General features: G+C 35.7%; 1 protein-coding gene across 3 annotated transcripts in view; it reads right to left on the bottom strand.

The window, feature by feature from the left end:
- The window catches only part of LOC100267281 (protein FORGETTER 1), a 71755-nt gene that overhangs the window by 6243 nt on the left and 50657 nt on the right, over positions 1-14855 (bottom strand). For 2 of the 3 annotated variants that reach the window (XR_009465200.1, XM_003634768.4), the window contains exons 11-27: positions 13606-13734; positions 13309-13452; positions 13078-13177; positions 12860-12991; positions 12396-12466; positions 12148-12320; positions 11947-12040; positions 9629-9726; positions 9376-9511; positions 8182-8288; positions 7685-7780; positions 7469-7556; positions 7262-7382; positions 6912-7023; positions 6713-6836; positions 6529-6606; positions 6322-6440 (exon numbers count right to left, since the gene is read on the bottom strand). Coding sequence is in view for 2 of the 3 variants with exons in the window: in XM_003634768.4 (XP_003634816.1) it covers positions 6322-6440; positions 6529-6606; positions 6713-6836; positions 6912-7023; positions 7262-7382; positions 7469-7556; positions 7685-7780; positions 8182-8288; positions 9376-9511; positions 9629-9726; positions 11947-12040; positions 12148-12320; positions 12396-12466; positions 12860-12991; positions 13078-13177; positions 13309-13452; positions 13606-13734 (1922 nt within the window). In the remaining variant the exon portion in view is untranslated. The remainder of the gene's footprint in view (positions 1-6321; positions 6441-6528; positions 6607-6712; positions 6837-6911; positions 7024-7261; positions 7383-7468; positions 7557-7684; positions 7781-8181; positions 8289-9375; positions 9512-9628; positions 9727-11946; positions 12041-12147; positions 12321-12395; positions 12467-12859; positions 12992-13077; positions 13178-13308; positions 13453-13605; positions 13735-14855) is intronic. The other variant, XM_019217148.2, reaches the window with a different exon arrangement.

Below are 14855 nucleotides of genomic sequence, written 5' to 3'. Positions count from 1 at the left end.
CTGGAGTTTCTGACCACTTGTATCCTAGCATAGAACAACTAAACATTGTCAATAAAAACATTTACATGTCAGCACTGTTGGGAGAAGATATTTTTTTTCCATCTAAAATCAATCTCAATTCACCATTTGAATTATAATATAAACTAATTTTAAAGAGAAAGACAGATCCACTGGTCAATCACATCTAGTTTCATATTATTTGGACAAAATCCATTCTTCTCTAGGGAAGTTTTCCAACCAGTAGAGTATTAAAGCCTATGGCCCTGTATTGAAGCTCTGGAAGAAGATTTACATTTTTGACAAGCTCTAGGTGATACAGAAGAAAATGAAATGGGAGAATCTTAGATACTTCCTCTTTTGATTGGCAAAGGGTAATGGGAAGATTGCAAGATCATTTTTTCCAGAGAACTCCCCTGTTCAATGAATCGTATTTTGACAAGAAACAACAGTTGGTTGAAAGAAGAAGAGTATAATGCAAGGAAGGATAAGATAACCTTCAAGCACAACAAAGTACTGCACAAAACTGCTATCCAGATCACAACCAATACAACAACATTTGCTAGAAAGGAAGTAATATAGTATAAGGATGAGATATCCTTCAAGAAAAGCAAAGATCTAACAAAGCGAAGTTGCTAACCATAACAACCAACCAGTACCCAAGCTTACACCCAATAGAAAACCAATCAGAGGGTAGCTCCTTGTTTAGTCAATTGACTTGCAATCTAATTAGACAATCTAGGCTTCTAATAAAAAGAACATAATATGTGGAATGGAGGGTTCAATATACTTGTATGCTTTCAGCACTCAGTGAATGGTATGCTTGTATACCATGTCAGAAATCTCAATATGAATGGTTTCTTCGTCATTAAAAAAACAAATATTTGATGGAATTTATTAAATTATAAAAGTTGAATAATTCTGATGGTCAAACTCAGCATGTTACCTTCAGTATAGGTAAAAATAATATCAGCAAGTTTATATATATATCAGTTGAAGAATAGGGTTTCATGGGAATAATTTTCTTTCATTGAGATTATTCTTTTATAGAGTTTATAGCATATACAAATCCTTCAAATTAGGAAACTAAATCACTGATTAAAAGGAAAGAATAACTCCTAACAATTACTTTCCTAAAAATACAAAGATTGACAACTAATAAATAATTTACAGCTTTACAAAGTTATTTCTTTCCATATCAATTTCGGTTTTCCAACACTCCCCCTCAAGCTGGCTTAAAGATATCTTCCATAGCCAGCTTGCCAACTAGAAAATCGAATTGCCTCTTGTGTAATCCTTTGGTGAAGACATCAGCCACTTGTTCCTCAGTAGGGATATAGGTCATACAGACCAATCCGTTGTCTATCTTCTTTTTAATGAAATGCTTGTCCACTTCCACATGTTTGGTGCGGTCATGGAGAACCGGATTGTGAGCTACTAAAATTGCTGCCTTGTTGTCACAATACAACTTCATAGGAGATGAACCTGTCATCTTTAACTCTTCCAGTAATCTTCTTATCCACATAATCTCACAAATACCATGAGCTACAGCTCTAAACTCAGCTTCAGCACTACTTCTAGCAACCACGTTCTGTTTTTTACTTCGCCACGTAACCAAGTTGCCACCTACAAATGAACAGTACCCAAAGGTGGACCTTCGATCCACTATGCTTCCAGCCCAGTCTGCATCGGTGTAGGTTTCAATTTGTAGGTGTCCTCGTGACTTGAACAGAAGACCTCTACCTGGTGTCCCCTTTAGATACCTTAGAATCCTGTAAACAACTTCAAAATGCTCTGGTCCAGGCGCATGCATAAACTGACTAACCATACTCACTGAGAATGCTCTGATAACGATCCCGGTCCTTCACATTCTTGGCTTTTGTAGGCTGCAGTTTTACATTCAGCTCTATAGGTGTTTCAGTAGGCTTACATCATAACATACCTGTCTCATCAAGAAGATCAAGAACATACTTCCGTTGATTTACAAAGATACCTTCTTTGGACTTGGCAAACTCCATCCCAAGAAAGTATTTTAATGCTCCCAGGTCCTTAATCTCAAATTCCTCAACAAGTTTCCCCTTCAGCTTCTCTAGTTCATTGCAATCATCCCCAGTTAACACAATATCGTCAACATACACAATTAAGATGGCTACTTTACCTTCATTTGAATGTTTGTAGAACATCGTGTGATCAACTTGACTTTGAGTATATCCATAATGCTTTATTACTTTGCCAAAGCACTCAAACCAAGCTCTAGGCGACTGCTTAAGTCCGTATAAGGACCTCTTCAATTTGCACACTTTCCCAACTCCAAAACTTTCTTCAAAACCTGGTGGAGGACTCATGAACACTTCATCCTCTAGGTCTCCATTAAGAAAGACATTTTTAACATCCAATTGGTGTAAGGGCGAATTGGAATTTACTACAAGGGACAACAAAACTCTAATCGAGTTTATTTTAGCTACGGGGGCGAAAGCCTCTTGGTAGTCTATCCCATAGGTTTGAGTAAAACCCTTTGCCACAAGTCTGGTTTTGTATCTCTCAACACTTCCATCTGCTTTACTCTTTATTGTAAACACCCATTTGCACCCTACAACTTTTTTTTCCCTTGGTAAATCTACAACCTCCCAAGTGCCATTCTTTTTTAAGGCATTCATTTCCTCAAACACTGCCAATTTCCAACTCGGTTCATCTAGTGCTTCTTGAATATTTCTAGGTACCACAAGTTTTGAAATATTTGTAGTGAATGCTCTATAGTTGTCAGAAAGGTTATTATAGGAGATATATTTGGCAATGGGATGTTTAGTGCAAGCTTGGGTTCCCTTTTTAAGAGCAATAGGGAGATCAAGGTCAAGGTCCTGTGCAGGAACAATTGGGGCTAATCCTAAACCGGGTTCGGGTGCAGATATTTTTGGACTTGGACCAAAGTGTGATGGTAAACTTAGATCAGTAACAGAAGAAGAAGAAGCATGTATATGAGCAGGAATAGAAGGAGGGTTACTTGAGACATTTAGAGAGCCATTGCTTAGGGCTTTCGGTTGACCATGTGTTGGGATGATCGGCTAGTCTTTACTTCTTCCAAGGACTTTTTTCCTTGAATAAACCACAGACTCAAGATTGTTTCTATTTTTTATCATTCGTAGTATTTCTTCTTCTGATAGACCAATTTCAGATTCGTATTCAGTAGGCTTAGTTTCCTTATTTTCTTTTTCAAGAGAGATATCAAGAATTACACTAGGCAAAGGTTCAACAATTTCCCAAAAATTTGGTTCCACTAATTTCTCCCCCTGAAGTAAATTTTTGGTAAAATATGGGACATTTTCCATAAAGGAAACATCCATAGTTGTGTAAAAACGTTTTGTAAGGGGATTAAAACATTTGTAACCCTTTTTATTAGGAGTATATCCTACAAAAACACATTTTTCTGTTCTTGGGTCTAACTTAGATCTTGACCTTTTTGGAATGTGTACATATGCAGTGCAACCAAATATTTTCAAGGGTAATTCAAAATTAATTCGAGATTCTGGAAATACCTTTTTCAAGCACTCCAAAGGAGTGGTATACTGCAAAAATTTTGTAGGCATCCTGTTGATTAGATATGAAGCAGTTAGTATGGCATCCCCCCATAAGTATTTTGGAATATTCATGTAAAACATCATAGCCCATGCTACTTCTAACAAGTGTTTATTTTTACGTTCATCTATTCCATTCTGTTCAGGGGTATCAGAACACGAGGATTGATGTAAAATTCCTTTCTCGTTTTGAAAAGGTTTCCAAAACTTTATTAAAGTACTCAGTCCCATTATCAGATCTCAAAATACTGATTTTTGTTTGAAATTGGTTTTCAATCATTCTATAAAATTCTTTAAAAATCCTTTCGACTTTAGATTTTTCCCTCATTAAATATACCCAACAAAGACATGTATGGTCATCTATAAAGGTCACAAACCATTTTTTTCCTGAAATTGTGGTTACTTTTGAAGGTCCCCAAACATCACTATGAAAAAGATAAAATGGTTTTGATGCATAGTAGGGTTTTGGAATATAAGTTTTTCGTTGGCTCTTTGCCAATAAACAACTTTCACATTGAAATGATAAAGGATCAACCTTTTGAAATAACACTAGAAATAAATGTTTTAAATAAGAGAAACTAGGATGGCCTAATTTGCAATGCCAAACCATTATTTGATCACGAAAAGAAAGAGAACTAATACTACTTAGTCCTTGAGCAATTTTATTACTAGGTAAATTATCCTCGAAATAATAGAGACCATTGATCATCCTAGCACTGCCAATCATCTTCCCCGAGCTCTGGTCCTGTAAAATACAATGGGATTCATAGAAGATAACACAACAATTAGAATTTCTAGATAATTTGCTAACAGACAAGAGATTACAAGTAAGTTTAGGAACATGGAGAACAGATTTAAGATCTATTCCCTCAGAGATTTTTATTAGACCTTTTCTTGCAATAGGTGAGAAATTACCATCAGTTATCCGAACCTTTTTATTTCCAGGACACGGTGAATAGGATTCAAACATGTTTGAGGAATTGGTCATGTGGTCGGATGCTCCAGAATCGATTATCCATGGAGTAGATTTAAAACAACAAGATAGAGCATATAATTCATTACCTGTGTGCGCCAAAGAAACACTAGAAGTATCGGATGTCAAGTTGGATTTCAGCAGTGCAAGAAGATGCTCCATTTGCTCAGTGGTGAAGGGGCTAGTCTCAGCCTCATTAGCAGTAGGAATAATGGCTCGGCCTGGTTTGTCACTTGTTTTTCCTTTCCAATTTGCAGGTTTCCCATGGATTTTCCAACAGTTCTCACGAGTATGGCGAGGTTTGTTGCAAAAATCACACCAAACCTGTGGTCTTTCATCTGATTTGCGCTGAAACGCAACAACTTTATTATAACCTCCACCCGTGGTAACCAAAGCTGAACCTTCAATAGCAACTCCAGGTCCCTTCTTGCCCAGCATCACATTCCTCCGACTCTCTTCTCTTCTATCTTCTGAAAAAACTTCACCAATTGAAGGCAGGGATTGTCTTCCAATGATTCTCCCCCTTACCTCATCAAACTCGACATTAAGGCCAGCCAAGAACTTGAAGATCCGATTGTCTTCCATGGTCTTCTTATGATAAAGTCCATCCTCAGCAGATTTCCACTCATAGGTGTTGAAGAGGTCAAGGTCTTGCCAGATCCGCTTCAAGGAGTTGAAGTACTTTGTGACGTTGTCCTCCCCTTGTCGTATCTCATCAAGTTTGAGGGTTAATTCAAAGATCTACGATCGATTCCCTAAATCAGAATACATCTGATTTACATTCTCCCAAAGCTCTTGTGCTGTTGGATAGCACATGTAATTAGAGCTAATGTCTTCTTCCATAGAATTCACAAGCCATGTCATCACCATGGAATTCTCAGCATCCCATATAGCATAGTTCGGATCATCTACTACAGGAGCCTTCTTTTCACCCGTTAGGTAGCCCATCTTTCCACGTCCTCTGATGTACATCCGAACTGATTGAGACCATCTCAGAAAGTTGTCACCATTCAAGCGAATCGTGGTGATTTGGACAGAGTGAGATTCCAAGGTGGTAGGACTGATTTTTGAAGAATTAGTGATGATGGGATTGTTCAGAGAAGGTCGAGGAACAGTAGTGGACTCGTTTGAAATATCTGACATGGTTTCAGAGAACAGGGATTGAAAGAGAGGAAGAAGGAGGATTTCGGCAAGCAAATTGCTAGCTCTGATACCAAGTTGAAGAATAAGGTTTCACGGGAATAATTTTCTTTCATTGAGATTATTCTTTTATAGAGTTTACAGCATATACAAATCCTTCAAATTAGGAAACTAAATCACTGATTAAAAGGAAAGAATAACTCCTAACAATTACTTTCCTAAAAATACAAAGATTGACAACTAATAAATAATTTATAGCTTTACAAAGTTATTTCTTTCCATATCAGTTTCGGTTTTCCAACAATATCCCCAATCAGAATCAACATTATTCATCACATGAAAGAGAGTTAAAAAGATGGATGAGTTATCCTTCTAAACCAGAGGTAAAAAGAACAATACAAGAGATGAGTAGAAAACCATCAAAGCAAAGCCACAAGGCCTAGGCACAAAGCTACCACCAGAACATCAAGAAAAAAAAAACTCAGAAGGCAAAAAATCCCCAACAAATCAGCAGGTCTCTTATTAGATAAGGTAACCTTGTGTCTGTTATCCAGAGTTATGACCATCATAGAAATGTAAGATAACTTGAGAAGATCATGATAAAAAAGATATGGATAGAAAAGAATCTAGCTATCATACCCTTCAAATGCTAAAAGAAAGTGTCGTCTTCCCAACCATTCCCTCTTAGATTCATAAAATCCATCACTGGCTGAACCAAGTCCATCTTTTTGCTTCTCATCAAGCAAAGTAGTTGCAGACTACATGTGGATAAAGTAATTACCAATTGTGAACTTATTTCCAAATATACTACTTATAAAAAGTGCAGCGGTGCCCTAGGAAAATTACCTCCCATGTGATTCCACGATCCATAGTGAAAGTAAACATTACAGTAGATGCCCCAGACATTGGATCAATATGAACAGTCTGAAGAAAAAAAAGCAAAAGAAAAACAAAGGAGAAAAAAAAAAAGAACAGAAGTTAATATATTTGCATAAAATCAGGCCAACAGGATCCTAGCCATAGAAATTACCTTTGGTGTTCCTTGTAGTTCAATAACATTAGCTTTCATGTCAACAATCCCCGAGTCAAAATGCCCTTCAGTACGTGCATTCTGAACTAGAAGATCAAGGATGCTGACGAATAACTCAAAGAGCCTGTATTTTAATAGTGACGTTTAATATGCTACGACTGCAACAAGGATATCACTTTTTAATTAACAAAAAACCAACCTATTCTGGATATCAGGTGGCAATCCTAAGAGTCGATTGAGAAAACGTCCAACATCATGCATGTCTGAATCAACTATACGGCCAGACAACTTTCCAGAATCCTTCCCGTTACCTACAGAAAATAATAGAAACCCAATATTTATCACAAACATCTTAAAGATTGATGGTTGAAAGATTATGAAATACAGCTAAAACGAAAACTTACATTAAGATGTCTTAAAATTAAAGAAGAAAGTTACATTACGGATCATTTTTGAGAATGCTAAGAGAAATAAGAAAAATGAAAGATAATTAACACCTTATTCTACTCAATTCAATTAGGCAACAATCCAAAAAAGACAAAATATTACCTAGAACTGAGTCTCTAACTATTCCTACAGACACTAGAGCAGCTTTTGCCTTCATAATAAACTCTTGGATTGTCTCTGGTTTTTCAGATGAACATCCTGGAGGTACAACTGGCAGAGAATCCTGGAAAACTAAATTTTAGTTCATACAAAATTTATTAAGCATGATTTAGAGCGAACATGACTATATCCAAATAAGATTATCAAAACCTGCTCCATGATTCCTCTATACATCGCCATCAGGGCCCTTTTTCCATAGGCACTATCATAGTTGTAAGCACTCAATGATGGACCTGCCCTGCAATACATCCAATAATGAGGTAAGACACAATCAATCAAGAAATAATCTGATAAGAGAATAATGATACAATTCACTTCAGAATAGCTCATTGATATAACCAAAAAACTAAATAGAAATCCAGTTACCGGCGATCTCCTTGTGTTAAGGCCCCTAAGGTTTCTAATCTCTTTGCAACAATAGAAGCAAAGCGGCGTTCACCACCTAAATTGGTAAAGAGTAGCCTGAAAAACATACACAAGAATAAATATATCTTACCTACAAGATTTAGAAAGTTGATAAAAAGCTCCATGCAATCTATTAATTATTGTAAAACCATTGGCAGTTAATTATTAGTGATAACATTCATATTACTTACACAAGGAGAAAATATGGAGTTCCACAAAAGAAATTCTCCTATGAGATGATTGAATTTAACAGGATCTCCATGGGTTACAACCATCCTCATACCACCATACAATTTATATTGATTCAACATGGCGTTGCAAAATCATGACTTAGAAATACTATCTTAAAGAGAGCACACTTATTATGAATCAAATTCAAATAACGAAAAAGGTAATCCCAATTAATCCAGCCACAATTCGAACATATGGAACATTAATAAATATAATGAATAGTCCACCTGTATTCAGGTGCAGAAGCTTGATTTGATCTATGAGTTCTTCCAAACTGTTGAATTGCTCGGTCAGCACTCCAGGGAAGCTCTAGAGTCAAATGAACCCTTCTTCTCTAGCATTAGGGAGACAAAAAGTAAAAACAAAGAAGTCAGCTGCTATGTAGTGAAAATAAAGGAGACAAATTGAAAAGCATGTGATCTTCCACAACACAGATTTGAACAGTTCACTGTAAATTACAAATTGGTTCTTATAATGCCATGAACAGTAGCGGAGCCAGAAAATTGTTTGTGAGAGGTCGGGCAATTTCTTATGATATTATGATAAAATATTTTTCTCATTTACGTTATAACTTTTAAATATATAAACTTAAATATTGATGGCTATTGTTTACTGTATGCATGATAACACACAAATTAAAAAGCAACAGAAAAACATTTTGGTAAGGAAGAGCTTCCGTAACACCATTTTAACCAATAAAAATAACAAAAATAAAATGTTACAAACATAAGTTTTAGTAACTTTAATAATTCAGGAAGGTTTTTTTTTTTTTCTTTTTAGATAAAAAGATAAAAAGGTAAAAATTTCATCAAATATTATTTCAATAGTTTTAATAATTGTTTATGCAAAAGGTCAATTAAAATTAAAAGAATAAAACATTGCATCAAAAAATTTTAATAAGAAAATTTAACATCATGTTAGAAAACCAAAAGAGCACCCAGTTCAAGAACTACTAAGAAATTTTAGAAAATTCTGCGGTAAAATTAGTCAAAGAGCAGCATAAATCATGAAAGATGTCTTCTATAAATAAAACTCAAAAGTGGAATAAGGGATGAGAACTACCACATCTTCAAGTTGAAGAGCAATAGTTTATTTTGTCAAACCACATTGACAAAATTTTGATTTCGTATTTTACTATTTTATCATATTATTATACTAAACTTTGATTTTTTTTTAATCAAACAAACAACAAAAACAAAAAACAAAGTTGTTAGATAGGACTTTTGCAGGTTAACCCATTGATAGGGACATCTGCATTACACAAGCAATAAGGCCCCCCTTTTTCTTCCAAGGCCCAAAAGGGCTTTGAGGTTCAGGGTGGCAGGAAGTTCCCCAAAGTCCATCACAGCCTGTAGCATCCAATTTAAGACACTGAAATAATAATGGCATGAAGATGTAAAAGGTTCATACGTTAAATATACCTGATTTACTGCTCTTCTATCTGCCTGCAAAGAAACACCAGCTGATCCAGCTTCGGATATGATAGCAACAAACTTTTTACCATCCATGAAGAGTTGCTTCTCATTCATATTGACCATTTCCATAGTCACCTCCTTTCTAGAGAAAAATAAGAGAGAAATTCAGCTACCACAAGATTAAGTTGAATATTAAACAAAAATAACAAAAAATAAAAATAAAAATAAAAAAAGAAAGAAAAAACCTGCACAAACTCACGTGTTTCGTGCCTGATAAGTAACACCTTTTCCAGTTGAGGCCCTCACAAGCATGCCTCGCCTCCCTGTCATTTCTGCAACATTATCTGGACCTCCAAGCTGCAGATATTACATGTATGGTCAGCAAGAAGAATATCATCAGATGCGGCAGTAGCTGTCCATTTGATATCTGAAATTGATCTTCAGTAACCAACTATTATGGTGTAAACAAAAGGAAAAGTAAATGTGTGCAACATGTACAAACAACAATATATGAGGCAACAGCACAAAATACAATTCATTTCTGGCTGAACATTCACAATTACAAACTTACAAAAAATCAGTTCTTGAAATACAAACACATAAAACTAAGAAACTCCATGTTTTTGTGTTTTCTGAAAGAATCGCAGACATACATATACAACATATGCTCTCTTATGCTTTAGATTCCACAAGACTTACAAGAAGCCCCGCCAGGAATTAACCAAAAACTTCTATTCCAACAAACATCCGATTCTACTCCGACACTACGCATCACATAGAAGAAGGGATGCCTTTATGATAGAAGAGCCAATGCAAGGATCTCTTGCAGTGAGGACTTCTGGAATCACACAAGCAGCCAGACACACACGTGTGACTCAAAAGTATAAAAAGTAGAGACAATTAAATCTTGATTGAAATTTTGCATCTAATGTCATACTGACAAAAGTAAAGTCATTGAGTATGATATTGAAACCCAAACCTTATAAGAAAAGATCCAAAGACGAGGATAAATCTTTACTCAGTAAACCTTTGGCTTAGGAGGATATTTTTCCTGTAAGGATTTATTAGAGGGTTGACTCCCCAAGCATTTCCTATCCAATAGAAATTCAAACGATGCACTGCATGAAAGATGTGCACTTTCTTGAATGTCTGGAAAATTCTTTGATCTAAAAGGTGAAATTTCACACACATTAAAATGGAAAATTTCATAAGCAAATGTCAATTTTATATCAATTTTTTGGGAAATATTGGCAACCTTGTGTAAATGTGAAAGCCTGCATTGATTATCTTAAATGTACTAGAAGAAACATAATACCCACTCAGAAAGAGTCACGTCTAACAAGTTTCGTCTAATGATAGGTGACATAAACCTCACCAAAAGAGAGGCAAAAAATAAAATAAAATTATTGGACAGCAATAATCAATCATTATAAAAATTCTTACCTTGGAAAGTACACATTATTCTTGCTGCAAGATTGAGAACTCACAGTTATGATTCATGCATAGTGGCTTGAGCATGATAAGGCCAAGGTAAGATTTCAACAACCAACCCCCCCCCCCCCCCCCCCCCCCCCCCCTTCTCTCTTCTTCTATGAAAAATATGACAGTAGGCATACATTTGACATAAACATGGCAAAACACCTAAAAGACTAAATCAATTTAAACAAACAGCAATGGTATGATGTCACGTAGTATGGAGATTGATAAAACTTTAGCCTCCAACTTGCATCAGCTTTGGGACAATGGTTTTAATAGTCCTGCACTGAAACAGCTAGGAAAATGATGTATTCACTTGATAAAATACTCAAAAAGTAACTTTTCTAACTTTGCAAAGTTAAAGGACTTAAGATTCTTAATAAAAAGAGGTAGAGAAGCCCATAAAACCCCGACATGGAAAATAGATAAATAGCCAAAGACAAGTACGTAAGGCTTGTCATTTTGAGTTTTGACTAGAACAACATTATTTGCTATATGCTTATATGTTGCGTTCTTCCCAATTCAACATTGTGTCTTTCATGCATTCAATGTAAAGAATTCCATATACTAGTAAGAGAAGGAAAGGGGGGCTTCACACCCAAATATAAAGGCAGTAAGGCCCTTTGTTCATGTGCTGAGGACGATGTGCATATTACATATGAACCTATCACCAGTAAAGTTTCCAATATACATCAAACTTTTTGCCCCAACAACTCCATCCCATCCTACCTTTTTTGGGAAATGAAATATATTTTTTTTTTATCAGAAACGAAGAAGATTATATTAATAAAAGAACAAATACAGGAGGGGAAATGAAATATATTGTTTACACTATGTTCATCTACTAACCCACTCCAAACAGCCCCGTTACTGTCCTTGATAGGATCATCAATGGTTACAGCACATTGAAGAGATGACACAGATAAATGAAGTAAACCACACAAAATCAAAAGATTCAAATAACATCATATATTTATGAACACTGGACAAGAAAGGGATTTTTAAATCGGATGGACAAAATATTTTACCAACAATAAGGACTAAACTCATGTTTTGTTTTGTCCGCACATACACACAGAGCAGGCCACACATGGTCACTACCTGGTCAATAATATCATCCAAGGGGTTGTTTGGAAGATCCAAAGAACGAATTATCTCCAAAATCTTAGACTTACGCTCCATGGCTGCTTCATACCTAATATCATGTTTAGGAAATATGTATTACTGCTTTTAATAATTATTTTTAATCAAACAATAAAGAAAAAAGAGGGATAAAAGAAACCGAAATTTTGAAATACAAACCTCTTCAACAGTTCGGCTACATAGGCATGTCTTGCTTGAAGATATTCATCAGTTTTTTCCTTGCACAAGTGGCATGACCATTCCTCAGATACTAACTCAATCATAGGTGGGACCAAACATGATGGGTGGACTAGTTGGGCGCAACAGGAACATTGGAGCAATTTCTTCCGTTCCTACATTTAAGAATACAGAAGATAGTAAAGATAATGCTAGTACCCAAACCATTTAAAGACGATGGAAGGCATTACCTCTTCAGTATTGCAAATCTCACAAATCTGAAATTCATCATCAGATTCAGTAGATTCATGTTCAGAATCAGCTGCATTGGTCAGACAAAAATTTAGTAATTAAAATAAAATAAAACAACTAATTGCACATTCACAAGTAGGTATTCCAGCTCATAAAAGAAGCATGCTGATTGACAGCAGCAGTGCTCCAAAAGGAAGAATACACAAACAAACAAGGACATTTTGAATAAGTGAAAGTACGCTCAGTGACGCCTAAGAAGACTCCAAATGTAATTGTGAAGACAGAATAATGGAGGGCAAATAAAGAACTGAACGACATTAAAAATATCAGACACTGAAGAAGATGAAGTATGATGAATGAAAGTGGAAATGATCGATAGAAAAACAGAGCTATGTCATCAAAGGAAATAGACATGCACTGATAAATGCAACAGATCCTCACTATCTAATTTCAAGAAGCTTACGTTCAAAATCTTCATCACTTTCACCATCACTTGCAGGTTTCCATTTGGCGACTTTTCTAACTCTCCCTTTAAGGGAAACACCAGGTGTTGCTGAGTGCCTCTTTCTTTGAAGCTCCTTTACACTTTCCTCTCCTGTAATGAGATTAGAAAGTGAAGACTCCTCTAGGGGTAAAAGATATGAAATTACAAACAGTCCAGGAAATGTACCATATATATACCTGGGAGTGATTCAGGCTTTTCAGGCAAAGGATAATTTTCTTCCACAAATTTTAACAACAGCTCACGAGGTCCCGAGATAAAATCATCAAGTTCAAGACCCTAGTCAAAACAAGATGAAATAAAGAACAAAAAATAAAAAAGGAAAATTGACACAAGAATGCTAAACAATACAAATCACATGGGCTTAGGTAGAAATGAATACACCACAAAGCACAAAATCAAGCACCCACATATTTGGTGACTGCTTCCTCTGTTCTTGCCTCTCCAGTACTCTGGAGGCCAATGACCACACACTTATTTTCCATCAAAGCTTGCTTAGATAGCCTTACAGCAGCAGGCACCTTAGCTGACATACACATGTGTCTAAAGAAACGCTACAATCATACATACAGACAACAAAAGGCAAATAGTAAATAAATAAATAAAATAGATAAGAGATGCCAGAATTGTTTTGGGAAAAAAGAAAAAAACAAAATAAAAAGAGGTGCAAGAGCAAGCATTTACCACCAATCCCACAAATAATATACCTGATGGCTTGCCCAGTATACCCGCCACACCTGACTAGAATTAGGCTTCTCATCAGTAAGAAAGGCACTAGCTGATAGCAACTCCACCCGCAACTCTGCCCAAAACTCTGCTGCTCTTTTATACATTTCCTGAGTAGAATACCATTGAAAATGAGAAATTTGCAAACATATTGCAGTCTGCAGAGAAGTTGAAATAGAAAGTATTAATAAAAAAGTGTGCGTGTGCGCACGTGTGTGTGTGTGTATACATATCTCTGTGTGTGTGTGTGTGTGTGGCTCTCAAGTATACCCTCTTGACGATTTCGAAATAGCTGTTCCATGTGATTCTGAAATAAACATACATCCCTCAAAAAGTTACAAAGGACAGGGAACAGAAAATATGTTAGGGCAGGAAGTCAATTATGCCTTGAGGCTAGAACATCCAAATGTAGGATTAAAAATATCCTTGACAACAGAATAAATATACATTTAATCCAGTAGACATTAACTTAGAAAAATGATGTACATGACTGACACAACTTTCTCCCTAATGACTGAGCAACAGGATTCAAAAGATGCAATTCATATTGATGGTCCTAGAGCGAACTCACAATTCCAAACTTCAACAACGTTAGGCAACCCTCCATATGTTCAATGATTAAATCAATCATTACTATTTTTAAGTAGTTCAACTTCAACCTTGATACATTCAATGGAAAGAAAAGCATAGATTAGTGTCCAATGAGAACTCTCTTTTGGTAGAAAAATTCTAAAGAAATCTATAGTTTCAATATTCTTATAGGCAGCTCCTCAAAACTTCACAGAAATATGGAACTTGGGGAGTTCCACACCAATTAAGGCAATTTCATGACACACAATTTCTTGTCTTTATAAGTTTTCCAGCTGCTACAGGCAAGTTGTACACACAGACAGCACTCTTGTATTTCAAGCAATCATATTACCCTTTTTTTTTTCTTTTTTTTTTACTTTCACAACTCTGCATTTGTCAAAAAAAAAAAAAAAAGAAGGTACAAATGAACACTAACAGTGCCTTTCTGACAAGGTCTATGTATACCCAAAATTAAACAAAAAAAAGTGAACGAAAAAAAAAAAGAAAGAAAGAAAGAAATATAGCAAGAATCGTCACAGCAAAAGTAAGCTCCATATGAGGCAACGAAATGTTGACTTTTGTATGGTAACACTCTCCTAATGTGCCTAAGAGAAAACCTAAGCTAGAGAAGAAACAAATTCATTTAGTTTCAATCCCATGC

The sequence above is a fragment of the Vitis vinifera genome, chromosome 19, assembly GCF_030704535.1.
Source record: "Vitis vinifera cultivar Pinot Noir 40024 chromosome 19, ASM3070453v1".
NCBI lineage: Eukaryota > Viridiplantae > Streptophyta > Magnoliopsida > Vitales > Vitaceae > Vitis > Vitis vinifera.
Note: the sequence above shows the minus strand (reverse complement) of the source record. Positions and strands in the feature narration are given on the sequence as shown.